At 44.0% G+C, this 13,992-nt stretch overlaps 1 protein-coding gene across 2 annotated transcripts; it reads right to left on the bottom strand.

The window, feature by feature from the left end:
• Positions 1-13,697, bottom strand: ncoa7b (nuclear receptor coactivator 7b). 2 transcript variants are annotated; one of them, XM_080490223.1, is made up of 17 exons: positions 13,509-13,697; positions 12,425-12,622; positions 9,486-9,643; positions 7,562-7,632; positions 7,341-7,448; positions 7,153-7,254; positions 5,862-5,987; positions 5,098-5,282; positions 4,574-4,728; positions 2,920-3,453; positions 2,565-2,736; positions 2,256-2,403; positions 2,044-2,169; positions 921-1,073; positions 488-583; positions 323-396; positions 1-231 (listed from the first exon to the last, which is right to left on the bottom strand). In XM_080490223.1, exons 2-17 carry the CDS (start codon positions 12,460-12,462, stop codon positions 96-98), a joined length of 2,382 nt encoding a protein of 793 aa, XP_080346349.1. In that variant the 5' UTR covers positions 12,463-12,622; positions 13,509-13,697; the 3' UTR covers positions 1-95. The 2 variants fall into 2 exon arrangements, with proteins under 2 accessions (XP_080346349.1, XP_080346350.1); XM_080490224.1 differs by having other exon boundaries at positions 4,574-4,695.
• Positions 13,698-13,992: the final 295 nt, after the last annotated feature.

Raw genomic sequence — 13,992 nt, 5'->3', positions numbered from 1 at the left:
TTAAGGGTGTTTTGTTTGTTTCTTTTTTTTTTTTTATTTCAGTGCTTTGCATGTGGGCGTGAATGCAGACGTAGCTGGAGCAGGTTGGAGGAGGGCTACTCGAAGGTCCACACCTCCAGGCTGTGGATGTTGAAGTCCTGCTGGGAGGAGAGCGGCTGGTTGTTAAATGTGGCACATCTGGTGGTGGTGCCCCTGTACAACTCGGCGTCCAGCCACAGGCCCAGCTGACCACTGCAGATTCACAAGGGAGCAACGGTTACAACACGTCATCATCAGAAAACCTCCCAGAAATTGAAATGCGAGAGAAAGTAGATCCACGCACCCGCCGCCTCCCATCTGCAGAGAATCGGTATTGCCTTTCACGAAGTAAGAATTATCCCCTGTCCAGCGGTACACCTGCAGATATACGATAAATCTTATTTAATATCAAGATTTTGAGGGGAAAAACATTTAAACAGTTTAACTGAACCTGTAACTAATTCCGCACCTTGATTTCAGGACAGAAGCTGTAGAGGAAAGTCTCTCCTGTGCCGTAGCAGTGCTCGCTCACTCTGAAAGGATGAGTGGAAAACGCTCCAAAGATCTGAAATAAGAATCAATAATCAGCTTTTAATTCGGTGGAATAAATGATCATCAACAGCCTGAAACACCACCATATTGAGGTTTATTGTGATTATAACTAAAATCTAATCGTCTCTATAGCATTGTAATCAGTACAGTGTATTTTCATGTTCTTCCACAAAGCTTCACTAAGAGCAGGCATCTAACAAAAACAAATAAAAGTTATTGTTTAGACCTTTAATAATGTACACTTACTAAATTATACGGCCATATACTGATGAACCAGGGGATTAAATCTGGAATTCTACAACATATAAGAGATCTCGACAGCTCTTAAGTCATTTACACGCGGTGTCTACCTGGTTGTCCATGTCTTTAATGACCAGCAGCACAGGGCTGTCTACGTCCGCCAGGTTTCTGTACAGAGTCTTCAGACTGGTCCCGTGTTTCTCTGTGCTGTAGGTCAGCCTCCAGGGATAACCCTGAACGCGCGCTGGCAGGCGACAGGCAAGCTAGAGAGCAAACACATAACCAGAGGATGAAACCAGACAGGTTGAAGTAAAAGATCTTTATGCGATATATACAGTGAAATCTGGTCTCGTTGGGAACTCAAATTTCTCGGGGCATCACCGCCACATGCAGGAATGGAAAAATATATTTTTTAAGAGGTATCACTTGTAGCAGTTATGAGATACAATATGGATCAGAATAATTCAGTTTTACACATCCCATTAATATATAAACCATTGGTGAGAACTATATTTATTTATTGATCATAATTTCATTTGGCCATAAGATGGTGCCCTATCCTCATGACTCTTGAATTTTTCCTCACCTAAAAAAAGACTTTGTGATACTATAAAAACGATGCAGGCTACAGATAACTTCCACGCATCGTGCTCTACCTTATGTGTCGTCCCCAGAAAAGTGCATCCAAAGGCTCCTCCCTTTCCTTTGACTGGCTCATGTTTTTAAGAAGAAATCCTAATTTCCTTTTCAGGGATGTGACAGGTTTTTTTTCCCATATGTAACCATTAACAATTGTTTTTCTTTATTATTTGAATCTAGGAGCAAATTTTGGCATCTTTCTTCTGCGACAGATGCGTTTCATCACTGCACCTGTTCATACGCTGCCTGTTCTGACATTAGTTCACTGAGAATTCACGTGGAAGAAGTCTGGATCCAGAGCTTTTGAAGATTTCTGCTTTCACTTGTTCTGTCTGGGATTTAAATGAAGCATTACAACGGTCATTGTAACTCAGTTTGGTGCGTTTAATCCCTCAGTTATCGCAGCAGACATTCAAACTTGGATATTTTGGGGCGCTCTGAAGTGTTTTCAAGCACAACTGGTTGCAGACCTGCTGTTTTTAGCCCATTTAAAAGACCCGTTCTTTTGATAAAGATGGCAATCAGCACGGCCGCACAAAGTTGATTTGTTTATGCGATTGAAATATGCACCATTTCAGCACATCTGATGGTTACCTTCTCGATGTGCGTGTCCTGCAGCAGGTCACTGGTGTCACTGAGCAACGGCAGTGCGTCCACAGCCAGGTCTCCGTCACAGCTGCCAAAACTCTGCCTCCGCTTTGCTTCATCAATAGTGATGATCTGAACACAACAGACAATTCACAGAATAATTAACGACACGGCATCTGAAGTGTAAAACAAGGGAAGCTGCAGATTTCTTCACACACCTCCCAGCTACAAGATGCAGGGTCACTGAAGAAGTTATCGATCATGTCCAGCTCGTCCTTCTCCACCACGACGAAGCCCTGCTCTCGAGCCTCTTTCCCATACACGTCGGGAGACCACTGAACGAAGAACGCGTACAGGTCGTTCACCCTGAAACACACGCAGGCCGTGAGGGTGCGTTAGTATAGCACTGACTCACACACACATTGCACTTGAAGACCAAACCACATACAAAAAAATTAAAAAATCGAAAACCCAGATGAATTACCAAACATAGTAGTAACTTATGTACGAGCTTGCCATCACTTCACCTTTCTTGCGGCACAGCAAACCAATACTCTGGCTGCTTCCCTCTGCCCCCAAACAAGTGCGCAGGACTGGAGGTCAGCGCCGTGGCGAAGGACTTCCGCATTGGTTTTCCAACTTTGAAGCAGAGGAACATGGGGGGGTTCTTGCTCTTTTCCTCCGATGAGAAGAGCATGTCTGAATCCCAAAAAAAAAAGGAAGTTTGACTGGAGCCAAAGTTGAAAAGTATAGGCTTTACATTACAGGTTCTATATCAGATATATGGCTCCATATAAAGGTGTATTTTTCTCTTTAACGGCATTTTCTTCAAACGGTATTAAATGAAATCATGTACAAAAGGATTGAGTTGTTGTGGTGTACCTTCAATAGGCGCTTGAATCCTCTCCAGCAGCCACGACCTGTTCCGTCTCTCCTCCTCACTCAGTTCATCCACCTTGGCTGGTCCGCTGGGGCTTTGTCCCTTTGAACCAGACTGTCTGCAAACCTCCGGAGTCTCCTCCAGACTCCTCCACCTTCTGTTTTGGTCCACCGGTGTGCTGATTATCTTATCTATACTAGTTAGCAGCTCTTCGGGTCTTTTTGATTCGATGTCTTTGGTTTTGGTAACGTCTTGGCATGTGGGTTCGGCCCGAGAGTCACCCCGTCTTTCCGACTCTAGCGACGCCTGAATCGACTCGCCGTCCTCGATGGAGCAGTTCTGAGCAACGCCTTCGTCCTCCTCCTCATCCAGCTTCCCTTTACTTTGGCCGAGCATTAATTTGTCCTGGGGTTCTCCTTGAAGTGGACGGCAGGACGCGCCCTCCGTCTCCTCCGTGCTCCCGTTGATGGTGGGCTCCAGCTCTGTAAATCCCTCATCTGATGGAGACTTCTCGGTCTGCTCGTCCTGTGCACTCCCTGATAAATCACAATATGAGCAAAAAGGTTTAAGCCTGTTTCAAGAGATGCTACTATACGGCTGGTGGTCCAAATAGTTGAAAAACTGAAATCTCTGGAGTTTTCAGGTTATACCCGAGCGACAGGTTCATTGGTTGAAATGCTTTTTCGATGCTGGAGACGGGAGAAGAAAAGTACTTTTTAAAACGAGGGTGTGTGTAAAAATCATCTCTGAATGCACAACATGGTAAACCTTGCAGCAGAAAACTATAGCTATGACAGTCGGACTCTTCCAACAAGCAGCAAGACAAGAACATAGGGATGCATTACACATTTTTTCCCCCTCCCAAACGTTACTGATAACTTCCTATATCTTACAACTGTTGCTGGTACCGATAACAGTTTTAATAGTTTATATAGACACACCTAAGGTAAAGAAAAGGCAAAGATGTAGGGTGGATGTGTTAAAACTGGCAGAGTTTTTAACCCAATGCATACCGCAATCGAGTTGTCGCTTTCAGAAATGGTGAAAAATGCCCACACTCGTGATGGTGACGCCATGTTTACGTTTGAGGTGGCATTAATTATGACGTAATCCATGTGACAGGCAGCAGCGTCACAAGGCAAACAGATTGAAAATGAGCAAAATCAAGGCAAAGTTGGCCAATTGTATTTGGATCTAGTTATCGGCAAAAAATTTAAATTATCGGACTAATCTGTGTGTGACGTCACTTTTCCCAATATCAGGCCGAAAATCATCGGTACCGATAGTTATAGTGCATCAGGGTCCTGGTAGTGATGGAAACGTTTAAGGGGACAGTGCATTTCCGTACCTGTGTTTGCTACCTAAGTGATATGGCTGACCATGTCCAGCCCCTCTACAACCACACAGACAACCTCCTGAATGGTAACAACATTTATGTATATAATTGAAGAAATTATAGTGTGTTCGCTTCAATCTAAAAAGAGCACCTTTGTGACGTGGTTTAATGGAAAACAGGGACAAATCTGCTGCGACTGTGTGATGCTGTCGTCGCAATTTGGACCAAAATCTAAAGCGGATCTGACGGTGAACCAAAGAAAGCTCGTGTTGAATCCACAAAAACTTTTGAGGTGCATCACACCCGTGAGTCTGTCGTACCGATTTCAGAGAGGGCTGATTCGATGTCATCCAGAACGATTGCCCGTTTAGGATCCATCTCTTCGTAGCGGCTGAACGGATTTAACTCCCGCTCCGAAGGCAGTTGCTCCCACTCGCCGGGCCTGTACACAGGACACAGATCCTGGGGTGGATCTCTGTGCGGTCGGGGCGCACCGTGCACACAGCAAACGAGGATGAGAGGGATGGGAAATGGAAAAAAGGAAAAAAAAAAAAACACAAAACAAAAACTAAGAAAACGTCCAACAGAAATTAACATGACAAATTAAAACAAAGTGACAATGTGATGTAAAACAGCAACTTAAAACCAAACATGAGTCAAAAAAAAAAAAAAAAAGGAAAAACTTAAAAAGGATTTCAATAGTGGTACAGATGAGATTTACTGAAAAGACAAACCAAGGATCTTAAAATCCCAATGCGGAAAGGTGGAATCAATTCTACAACATTTACAACAAGACTGAACATCTGACAGCCGCTTGACGCTTCTCATTGTGTTTTTTTCTTACGATGGCAGACTGTCTTTGAGCTTCATGCGCGACACGTCGTCGTAGAGTGCGACAGAGACGACCTCGTCCATGGGGCAGATGAGGCCGTACTCCTCGCAGCCGTGCTCGATCACCACGGGGTCCGACTTGTGGGGATCAAACATGATGTTGTTGGGCGTGACGATCAACACGCCGCCGACCACTCCCTGAAACCGCGACGCGGCACATTGAGACGCAGCAGATAAGGATGTGGCATTATTCAGGTAAAACAAATGAATTAAGAGTGGATTTCTTTTGCAGTTTTTTGCGATTTTTGTGTACATACTCGAGAGTAGTTATGCTTAAAGAGGCAGGCACACTGAGTAATAACTACTTTCTTCTTTAGTATTCCGAAAAATAACAAATTACTAGAAATTCAAACATGAAACTTATCTGACCAGTGGTGAAAACGAAGTACTGAGAAGAAAAACACACTTTATTGTCCAAATTTGCTAAAAATATGTTAAAAAGCTGCATATAAAATGCTTTGGGTGATGTCAAGGATTAATTGCTATCGGAGGAGCAGGCAGGACGGGAGCATGAGACTGACTGCAAGTGAGAAGATCTGTGTTAAGAATAGGCCTCTCACACTGCTCTTTAAAATAAATTGGATGTAGTTAGGTCTTTTTGTAAGGAACCAGCTTAAATCCCAGTGGCCGGGAAATTTTGTGGATCCACCGAGGTACAGAGTGTCGGTATTTATGTTAATCATTTGCCAACATATCCACAGTTTCCGGGCTTCTCACCATGCCATCTGTGAAGTACTTGCAGCTCATTTTGATGAATTTGACCGTTGCTGGGCTGTCGTCCTCCGAGTTTGGAGAGAGCTCTCGTCGGATGGAGTTGGCTGGCCTGCAGTTTGAAATGCCATCCTGAGAGAGATGAGAAGCCCAAAAGTTATGCTTGTACTCACTCCAACGTGGTGTAAAGTCAATGCATTTCACTTCAGAGGAACATTTTGGAAGGGCAGTGTCTAAAAGGTAAACTTCACTTGAATGCCACATTTTACAAGGCAACATATACCATCCACACAGGTGATTACACACACACGCGCCTTAAAAACAGCTTTTTTTATACAATTACCTTCCTACCACAGAATGGTCTCAGAGTTTAGAGCAGATGGCTCCAAAACATTTCCAAGAAATCCCCCCAAAAAACCCCAAAAACAAGTGCCTGAGTAAAATAACCAGACACATTTAGGCTCAGTGGAGCATTTATCAGTCTGATGAGTCAGCCAGTGTCCAGTGTTGTGGTCCAGTTTCTAGTCCAATGTTGATTAGAGAGACAAAACAAACGGTGCAGAGTTTAACTTTGCATCAAGGCCAATGGAACAAGAACTCGGAAAAACATCACTTTTTAACTGTGTGCCAGAATAAATCACCTTGGGATTGGAACATTTTGGTACAAGATTTTTCTTCAAACAATAAATCTCCATCTCTTCTGCCCATAGGGAGAGCTGCCAATGAAGCTCGCCCTGACTGCTGAGTGGTCAAGCGCCTGTCCAGTTGCCCTATGCACCCATGGTTCTTCATTTTATCACGATGGGAAATTGAAAACTATTGTTTTGGTGAGCTTTGGTGTCTTGTTGGTCATCTTATCATTTTCCGCTGCATCTCTAATGGTGGGAAACAAAGCAGCAGATTTTATCTGACAGATCTGGTGACATTATTTGATCTGTAGACTTCGTGTGCATTGCAGTGTGCTTTTTGATTTTTCAAATGTTTCTTGGTGCTAAAATCCTCTCACAGTGATGCTTCATACTATTTCCGAAAGCAAAAATACTTGAAAATATTTGAATTACTCAAAAAACAAACCATATTCCATGTGAATATTAAAGAAAATGAGTGAAAAGGGTCAATACAAAGAGATAAAAGGCTCAGTTAACACTCCTGCCTTTGGAAAAAGATATATTTAACAAATAAATAATATATTTCCATGACTACTGGTTCGTTGCCTCAAATCCATAACGGCCCCAAATTAATAAATGGACAGTTTTTTTAAGAATGAATTTGACCTCCTCTGTGTAGTCTCGGTTACCTGAAGTGACTCAAAAGACAGACCATCAGTGACGGAGGCGTCGGAGGAGCACGGACTCTTCAGGTCAGCTTCCGATTGGCTCACTTCAGGCACGAAAAGCTTCTATAATGACCACAAACAGCCAGAAGTCAACTCAGTGATGATGAGGATGAGGACAATGAGCAGCCTCATGGGGGGGGGGTTCTCACCTGGCTGGGGTAGACACTACGGGAGAACAGCTTGTTCAGCTGGACCAGCTTGTTCGGGGTGACGTTGTACTTGAGGGCGATGCTGTTGAGGGAATCATTGGGTCCCACCTGTAACAAGAGACCGGCTCCTTCATGACTTGTCGTTCTGAGAACATTTTAAATGCACGTTGGGTCGCAACGTAATTTATAACATTTCTCTGAACAAGTCTGCAGCCACTTACTGTGAACTCCACTGTCCCTGGTGGCCTCGTTTTCTCCCTTTTAGCCCGATTGTTGCTTTTAAAGCCATCGTCTGCAGGGAGAGGAGAAAGGAAAACACTGCAGAGTAAAGACAGCCGCAAAATAAATTCAAGCGAGGGATAAAGACATGTGCGTGTCACTTTTCGGGAAATGAAACTACCCTCCGGCAAAAAAGGCAGAAGAAAGACATTCCCCAACAGAGAGGACCTTATAATAACCCTGTGGTTGCTTTTACTCTTAAATTGTGTTTAAGTGCCCGTGGTTTCATTATATCTGGCCTCGTACCCCTGCACATGCTGAAGCGGTTAATGTAGACACACGCAAACAAGCTGACCCTTGTAGCCGACAGAGCGCACAGTCAGCGTTTTCTTCTTACCAGAACACAGAAGCTATTAGAGCGCCACTCCCTCACTGCCTTATTATTACCGCCGCCGCTCTCGGGGGGGGAATGAGCGGCCATGACTAAGCATTAGACAGCCACTCTCCGGCTGTGCCAGCTCTTTACTGCAGCCAGCATCAAACACCGGCGTTGCTTTTCGGAGCTCTGTTCTTCGTTCACTACATCCGAAACTAAGTTGCTGTGACTGATATAATCCAGTGCAGGATGCAGCGTTTTCTGTTTTTTGTTTCCTTCTGCTACTGCACAGCAGTGTGTTATATTAAGACCACAATGCTGCGGCCGGCAGCTCAATGCACTTGAGTTTACACAGCTGGCCGACACACTGCACACATGACAACAGTCTATTATCACTGTTCTACTGTTTGGAGAGATTATACACTACAAGCACAACCAGAAACAATATATCAAACACAACATGTCAAAAAAAACAAAAAAAAAAACACGCCATACTTTGATTGAAACTTCCTCATCTGGTTATATTCTGCATTATCCAACACCTCCAATAGTGGTGAGTGAGATTAGACTTATTGTTGAGCAAATATAAAAAGGTTTTATGATTATTACACTTATTCATTCACATTAGATGATTACATAATATCTGTTAGTCATTATGAATACGCACGCTGAATTCAAGAACCGTAACGTTACACTTTAAACACTCCCAAGTTCCGTTGCCGTACGAGCCTTTTTCCGTTAACAAATATTTCTCCTAACCAAACCTCGTGAAGACGAAATCGTCTTCGCCATCCTCAAAGGATTACACACAAATGTAAAACTCACATTCAGGGTGTCACAGTATTTCTTTAATGACTAACCAAAACGGTGTGAAATGCACTTTGCCGTCATCCACCAACCGTAAAACAGGATACGATAAGGGTTATGCAAGTTCCCGTTTGAGACGGCCGTGATTGTTTCACACCAAGCGTTTCCCAACGTGGGGGGGCCGTGTATCGCTCATCTGGCCGAGATTCATCGTGACAAACAATTCAAAGGAATTACAGAACTTCTTTAAATAAATATGTGAACAAAGTGAGCTGAGAGGCGCAACAGCAAATCCAATTGAAGACATGGATTTAATGAGAGAATATAAGATGAAGAATATCTTTCCGATTCAGAAATAAAATGCTTTGAAGGCTAATTATGCTCGAATTTTCCCTTAAAAGAAAAAAAAAAAAAAAAAAAAAGATTCCAGGCTTGCCGCTATCCTTCTGGCACACACTTTGGCTACCAAATGAGCATATACGAGAGACACCTCAAACCATAACCCTTACAGAGGTTTATATAGAAACACTTCCCCATGTGGAGTTTGCATGTTCTCCTTATGCATGCCTGTTTTTTTTTTTTCTTCCAGTACTCTGGTTTCCACAAACACAATTGTTTTAGGATTATTTGAATCTGAATTGCCTGCAGGCATGGCTGCGATTGTCTTTCTCTTAAACCCGTTTTTTCACCAAAATGAGAAAACGACAAAATCTCAATGCAGATCTGTGTGCCGAGCGGTTTACCCAAACTGGCTGACGACTTCGCCGTCACTCTCTGCGACTCCGTCTTCTTGATCAGACCGCCGTCGTTCAGGTTGCCGGGACAGGAGATGATCGCGGGGCTCTGCTCGTTCACATTCTTCTCCGATTGGCTCGGCTTCAGCTGCCTCCGCCTCTTCAGCCTGTTGGGTTGCCAGAGGAAAATGACTTGTTTACACTGACTCATGGAGTAGGAAAGAGAGAGAACCGCAGGGTCATTTCAGTTCTTTTGTTGTTCCCACAGACTGAACCTCTCACAGTAACTGTGCGGCGCAGGATGTGAACACAGGAGCTCTCACTATACCGACATTCCAATGTTTTTGGGGTCTCTGATTTAGCTTCTAACTGTCTCAATGTGTAATCACCAGACAACACGCACTACTGTCTCCAGTTCATGCTTGATAGTTCCACAGTGAAGGGTGCCGCGACACTGCTGCCTACAGGCCCTGATGGGGTTCATTAAAAGGAGAATCTGCAGTTAAATACAAGCACAGTTCAGTGGTGCACTTGATCTCACACGCACACGCACGCACGCACGCACGCACGCCCTCTTAAAACTGCTGAAATTCAAACGGGGTGTGTGTGTGTGTGTGGGGGGGGGGGGGGGGGTGTTAAAAACCGATAAGATCAGACTGATTTATCCAATGCTCTGAGGGATAGAGGTATTGCTGCCTTGCATAACGCCGGGCAAAAACAACAGCAACGCAGCGAGAGCATCTTAAGTGTTAGAGTGCTTTAATGGAAGGAAAAGATGAGGTCGATAAGTCTGCAGACAGCAGGAGCTCAGGCCTCTCTCACCACTGCAGCACACATCTGGTCGCAAACCTAAAAAAAAAAAAAATCACTTTCTCAACGGCACCATCTGTTTCACTGAGGGACATCCCTCACACACACACACACACTGCTCGTCTCTTCCTCACTCCCTCCGAACATTCACTTTGTAAACCGTGAGGCAACTGAACTGATGATAACATAAATGATCCGTCTTTCAGGACTCGGGTTAGAATTTATTATGAGATTCCCATTGAATTGAACTTGCATCATAGAAACATTCAAACTAAATCTGTAAGTAGATATTGGTATAGAAAAATACAAGAAGTTAAATTATTGATGACATGACATGGCATGTAATCCAGGGAAGTCAAACATCTGGTCTGCCACAAGGTCCAATCCGGCCAGAAGGGCCAATCAAACATAATCCAAAGAAAGAATCATAACCGTTAAAATGATAAATAGTTTGAAACCCTTTGAAATCACTGGAGCAGAGGCTACTTTACGTGCAGCGTCTCCCTGAGCTGTATAGTCCCCTGTGATCGCCGTTGATGCATGAAGTGATCAGAGCACATTTAAAGGCTTGAACACTGTAAATAATCTAATGGTTGATGGTGTGTGAATCGGATGTCTTCGAAGTTTCACTCGGGAAAATGTAAGAATCATTAAAAGAGGAACGCAGTTACATACACTCGGGTTAAATGTTGTTTTCAATTTCAGTGTCGGGGAAAAAAAGTATTGTTTTTACCAAGTTGAAATGCTATAAGATGGTAAGAAAGTGGGGTTCACAAAGGGGTAATATGTTTGCATTGGCACCACATGAGTGTGCCTCAGACTGACCTTTGTTCTATTTGACAGGAAGCGCGGCCGTATTCAGTGTGACACATGTTATGGCTCTGTTAGTTAGTGATAAGCCCTATTTTGTTTCCAGACATGTTCCCCGTCTGTCCAAACAGACACATTAGGGAGATTGGACTTTTAGTTTAAGGTTCTAAAATGGAGATTTCCCCCTTTGTTATTTGCCAGTTTGGGGTGAACTTCTTCAGAGCATCCCCTCCAACTTAGCTCAAGGCTCAAGATCACTTTATGATCTAATATACAGTCCACCTAATAATGACAGGGTCATTTCTCTACATAATAGAATATTTCCAACATAAACTAATCAAAAAACCAGAAGACAAATTGCTAGTTCACTACAAGTAACCCGAGACATCACGGATAAGAAACAGTACCCATCAGCCAAGACTACATAGAATATGTTCGCCACAAAACTGGTGCTCATTTACAAAAAAATTTAATTCTACTGTGTGTACAGATTCAACTGTAGGACAACTGAACTGAAACAAGCCTTGCAAATTTGTGTGAAAGCTTGTTAGACAAATTAAAAGGTCATCATTCTGCAGTACCCGGCTAAAATCTAATTTATCCTCCGTGATCTGTCAATTCTGCACAAATCACATACAGAGGCTGCTCGCTTTGCTCACAGCCTGCTTATTTCTTGAACACAACATAACTCAGACAAGCCTCTTTCCCACATTTCCCCAGATCACGTTTCACCGTGTTGCCAAAATCCAATTTTAGTGTGGATGTATGCCCCAAAGAACTCCGACGCACGAGATTGTGTTAGGCCCAATAAAAGGCTGGTGTAGCTAAGAGACAGGTGACTTAGCAGTGCTGATCCTGATTACAAAAACTGGGTAAACAGGGTGAGCATATGCATCGCAACAGAAGAATGACAATGCAGCGGCACAAAGGAAAAGGTCACCAAGGTCATCAAATCGAACAAGCAATTCTCAACATAAAACTTCTGGACTTTACACACCAATATGTGAGCTGTGAGTGACAACAATGAAAACACTAAAGAGCTCAAGAACATGTTCAGGAAATGAACAAATGCCTTATGGAGAAGCCCCGCGCTGTAACTGCTGCATCATCAGAAAGATACAAATCTGTGCAGCTTGTGCATACAGGTTTGGCAGTATCAACCAAGAGCTCAGTGTCTTTCATTGAGCCTGTGAAAGTAGCAGTTAGAAAGACTGTACACTCCAAATTGTATATGATACGAGTGCAAAGTGTCCTAATGTCCTAATCTTGACCTATGTAAAAGCAACTTTTTAAATGGGGAGAAAGAAACTACACACAAAAGCTCTCACCTTGCAAAATATCCCGGCTTTCTGTCTCTCTTTTCCATCAGGCCAGGCTCCTAAATCTGCATGTAGTTAGGTGCATCCATGCAAACATGCACACACACGCACACACACACACACAAGGCTCCAGAGTGTGTCCAAGCCAGCAGACACAGCTCCAGGTAGATCACCTCTCACGGGGAGCCGTCACACGTCCTTCTTGCCCTGCAGAAGGAGGAGAAGCAAGCGGATTAGCACAGATCAGCGGGTGCCTCCTCACTCAACAACACACTGCGAAAGCCCCAATAAGTGATCGAGAATCCCATCAGCTTAAGTGGAGGGCGATAGAAGCATCCCATAATAAGCCCCGCCAGGTCAATCAGGCCGGAAAACACAGCCCTGTGTTGGGAAATGGCAGCACCATCTGGGTCCAGTTAACCGTTGCCACAGTAAACATGTGTTTTATTACGTAACGTAAAGTTCAATATTCAGCAAACGAGTTTATTGTTGGCAGAATCAGGTCGAGGGATGTTGATGTAAACATTCACAGCGTCACGGCGACACACCGAGAGACTAAACGATCACATTAAGTCAGACAAAAAAGCAAAGCATTCACCTTCAAACAGTGAAACATTTGGGCTTTTCACCCACAATGTTACATAACGAAGATGAAGCGGAAAACCCAAAATAATCTGAAGCGATAAAGCTGAGCTAAACTGTCACGCTGCAGTAGCTGGTAATCAATGGGAATCCCTCAGCCTCCTCACACTGTGGATTATCGACAATAAACAGGGGATATAATCCAGCTGTGTTAAGGTTGACACCCGGGGGAGCTCGGTCCAGACACACCGAGCCAGGTACCCCGGTCCCCCGGTTCCCCCCGCCGGTGCTAACGCCGTTAGCTAGCCACTTTGTTTACAAGACAATAGCAACCTGGAGCGCACGAGAAGGATAATAAACCTCCGTCTAACGGCGACGACGACCCCGCCAAACACGAGCCTCTGGTACCGGGCAGTGTGCTCTAACAGCGGCCGCAAACACGGGCAGGCAACGACATGTCGAAACGCAGCATTTTTAGAAAGAAAGCAAGAAGCTGGAAGCGCTCACATACCTTGCGTGCATCCTCAGACAGCTAATGTAAGTTGGGGGTGGGGGGTGGGGTGGGGTGGGGTGGGGAGAATCAAGGCTCGTCCCTGTATGACGCCCCCTTGTGGTATATGTGCTGTAAAGGCACAGGAGAGATTTCTTAACGTTGATGCTAACATATGCTAACACAGCTACCAAACAATCTTAAGTCAACATATTTCTTTTCTTTTTTATCAACAAAAAGCAACTTACGTTTTTGCAAGATATCACATAAAAACGAAACAATGACAGATCCATGGTAATATACAGACTTGGGCCGGATAGAGGACATCTTCCCTGGTGGTCTAGTGGTTAGGATTCGGCGCTCTCACCGCCGCGGCCCGGGTTCGATTCCCGGTCAGGGAACTTCCTTTTTTAAATTTTATTTCTCATTCCGACTAATTGACATTTTGGTTGTTAAGGTGCTTTACATGACAAATGACAAAGTAAGAAATTAAAAAATACTCATC

This window comes from Lipophrys pholis (genome assembly GCF_963383615.2).
Source record: "Lipophrys pholis genome assembly, chromosome: 21".
In the NCBI taxonomy this organism is placed as follows: Eukaryota; Metazoa; Chordata; class Actinopteri; order Blenniiformes; family Blenniidae; genus Lipophrys; species Lipophrys pholis.
The sequence above is the reverse complement of the archived record's forward strand: the minus strand, read 5'-3'. Positions and strand labels throughout refer to the sequence as shown.

Coding starts and splice junctions, on each gene's coding strand:
- ncoa7b (XM_080490223.1), bottom strand. CDS start 12,462: ATGGAAAAGAGAGACAGAAAGCCGGGATATTTTGCAAG. Junction 7,633..9,485: donor GAAGTCGTCAGCCAGTTTGG/GTAAACCGCTCG, acceptor CTCTCCCTGCAG/ACGATGGCTTTAAAAGCAAC. Junction 5,283..5,861: donor AGTACTTCACAGATGGCATG/GTGAGAAGCCCG, acceptor TCGCGGTTTCAG/GGAGTGGTCGGCGGCGTGTT.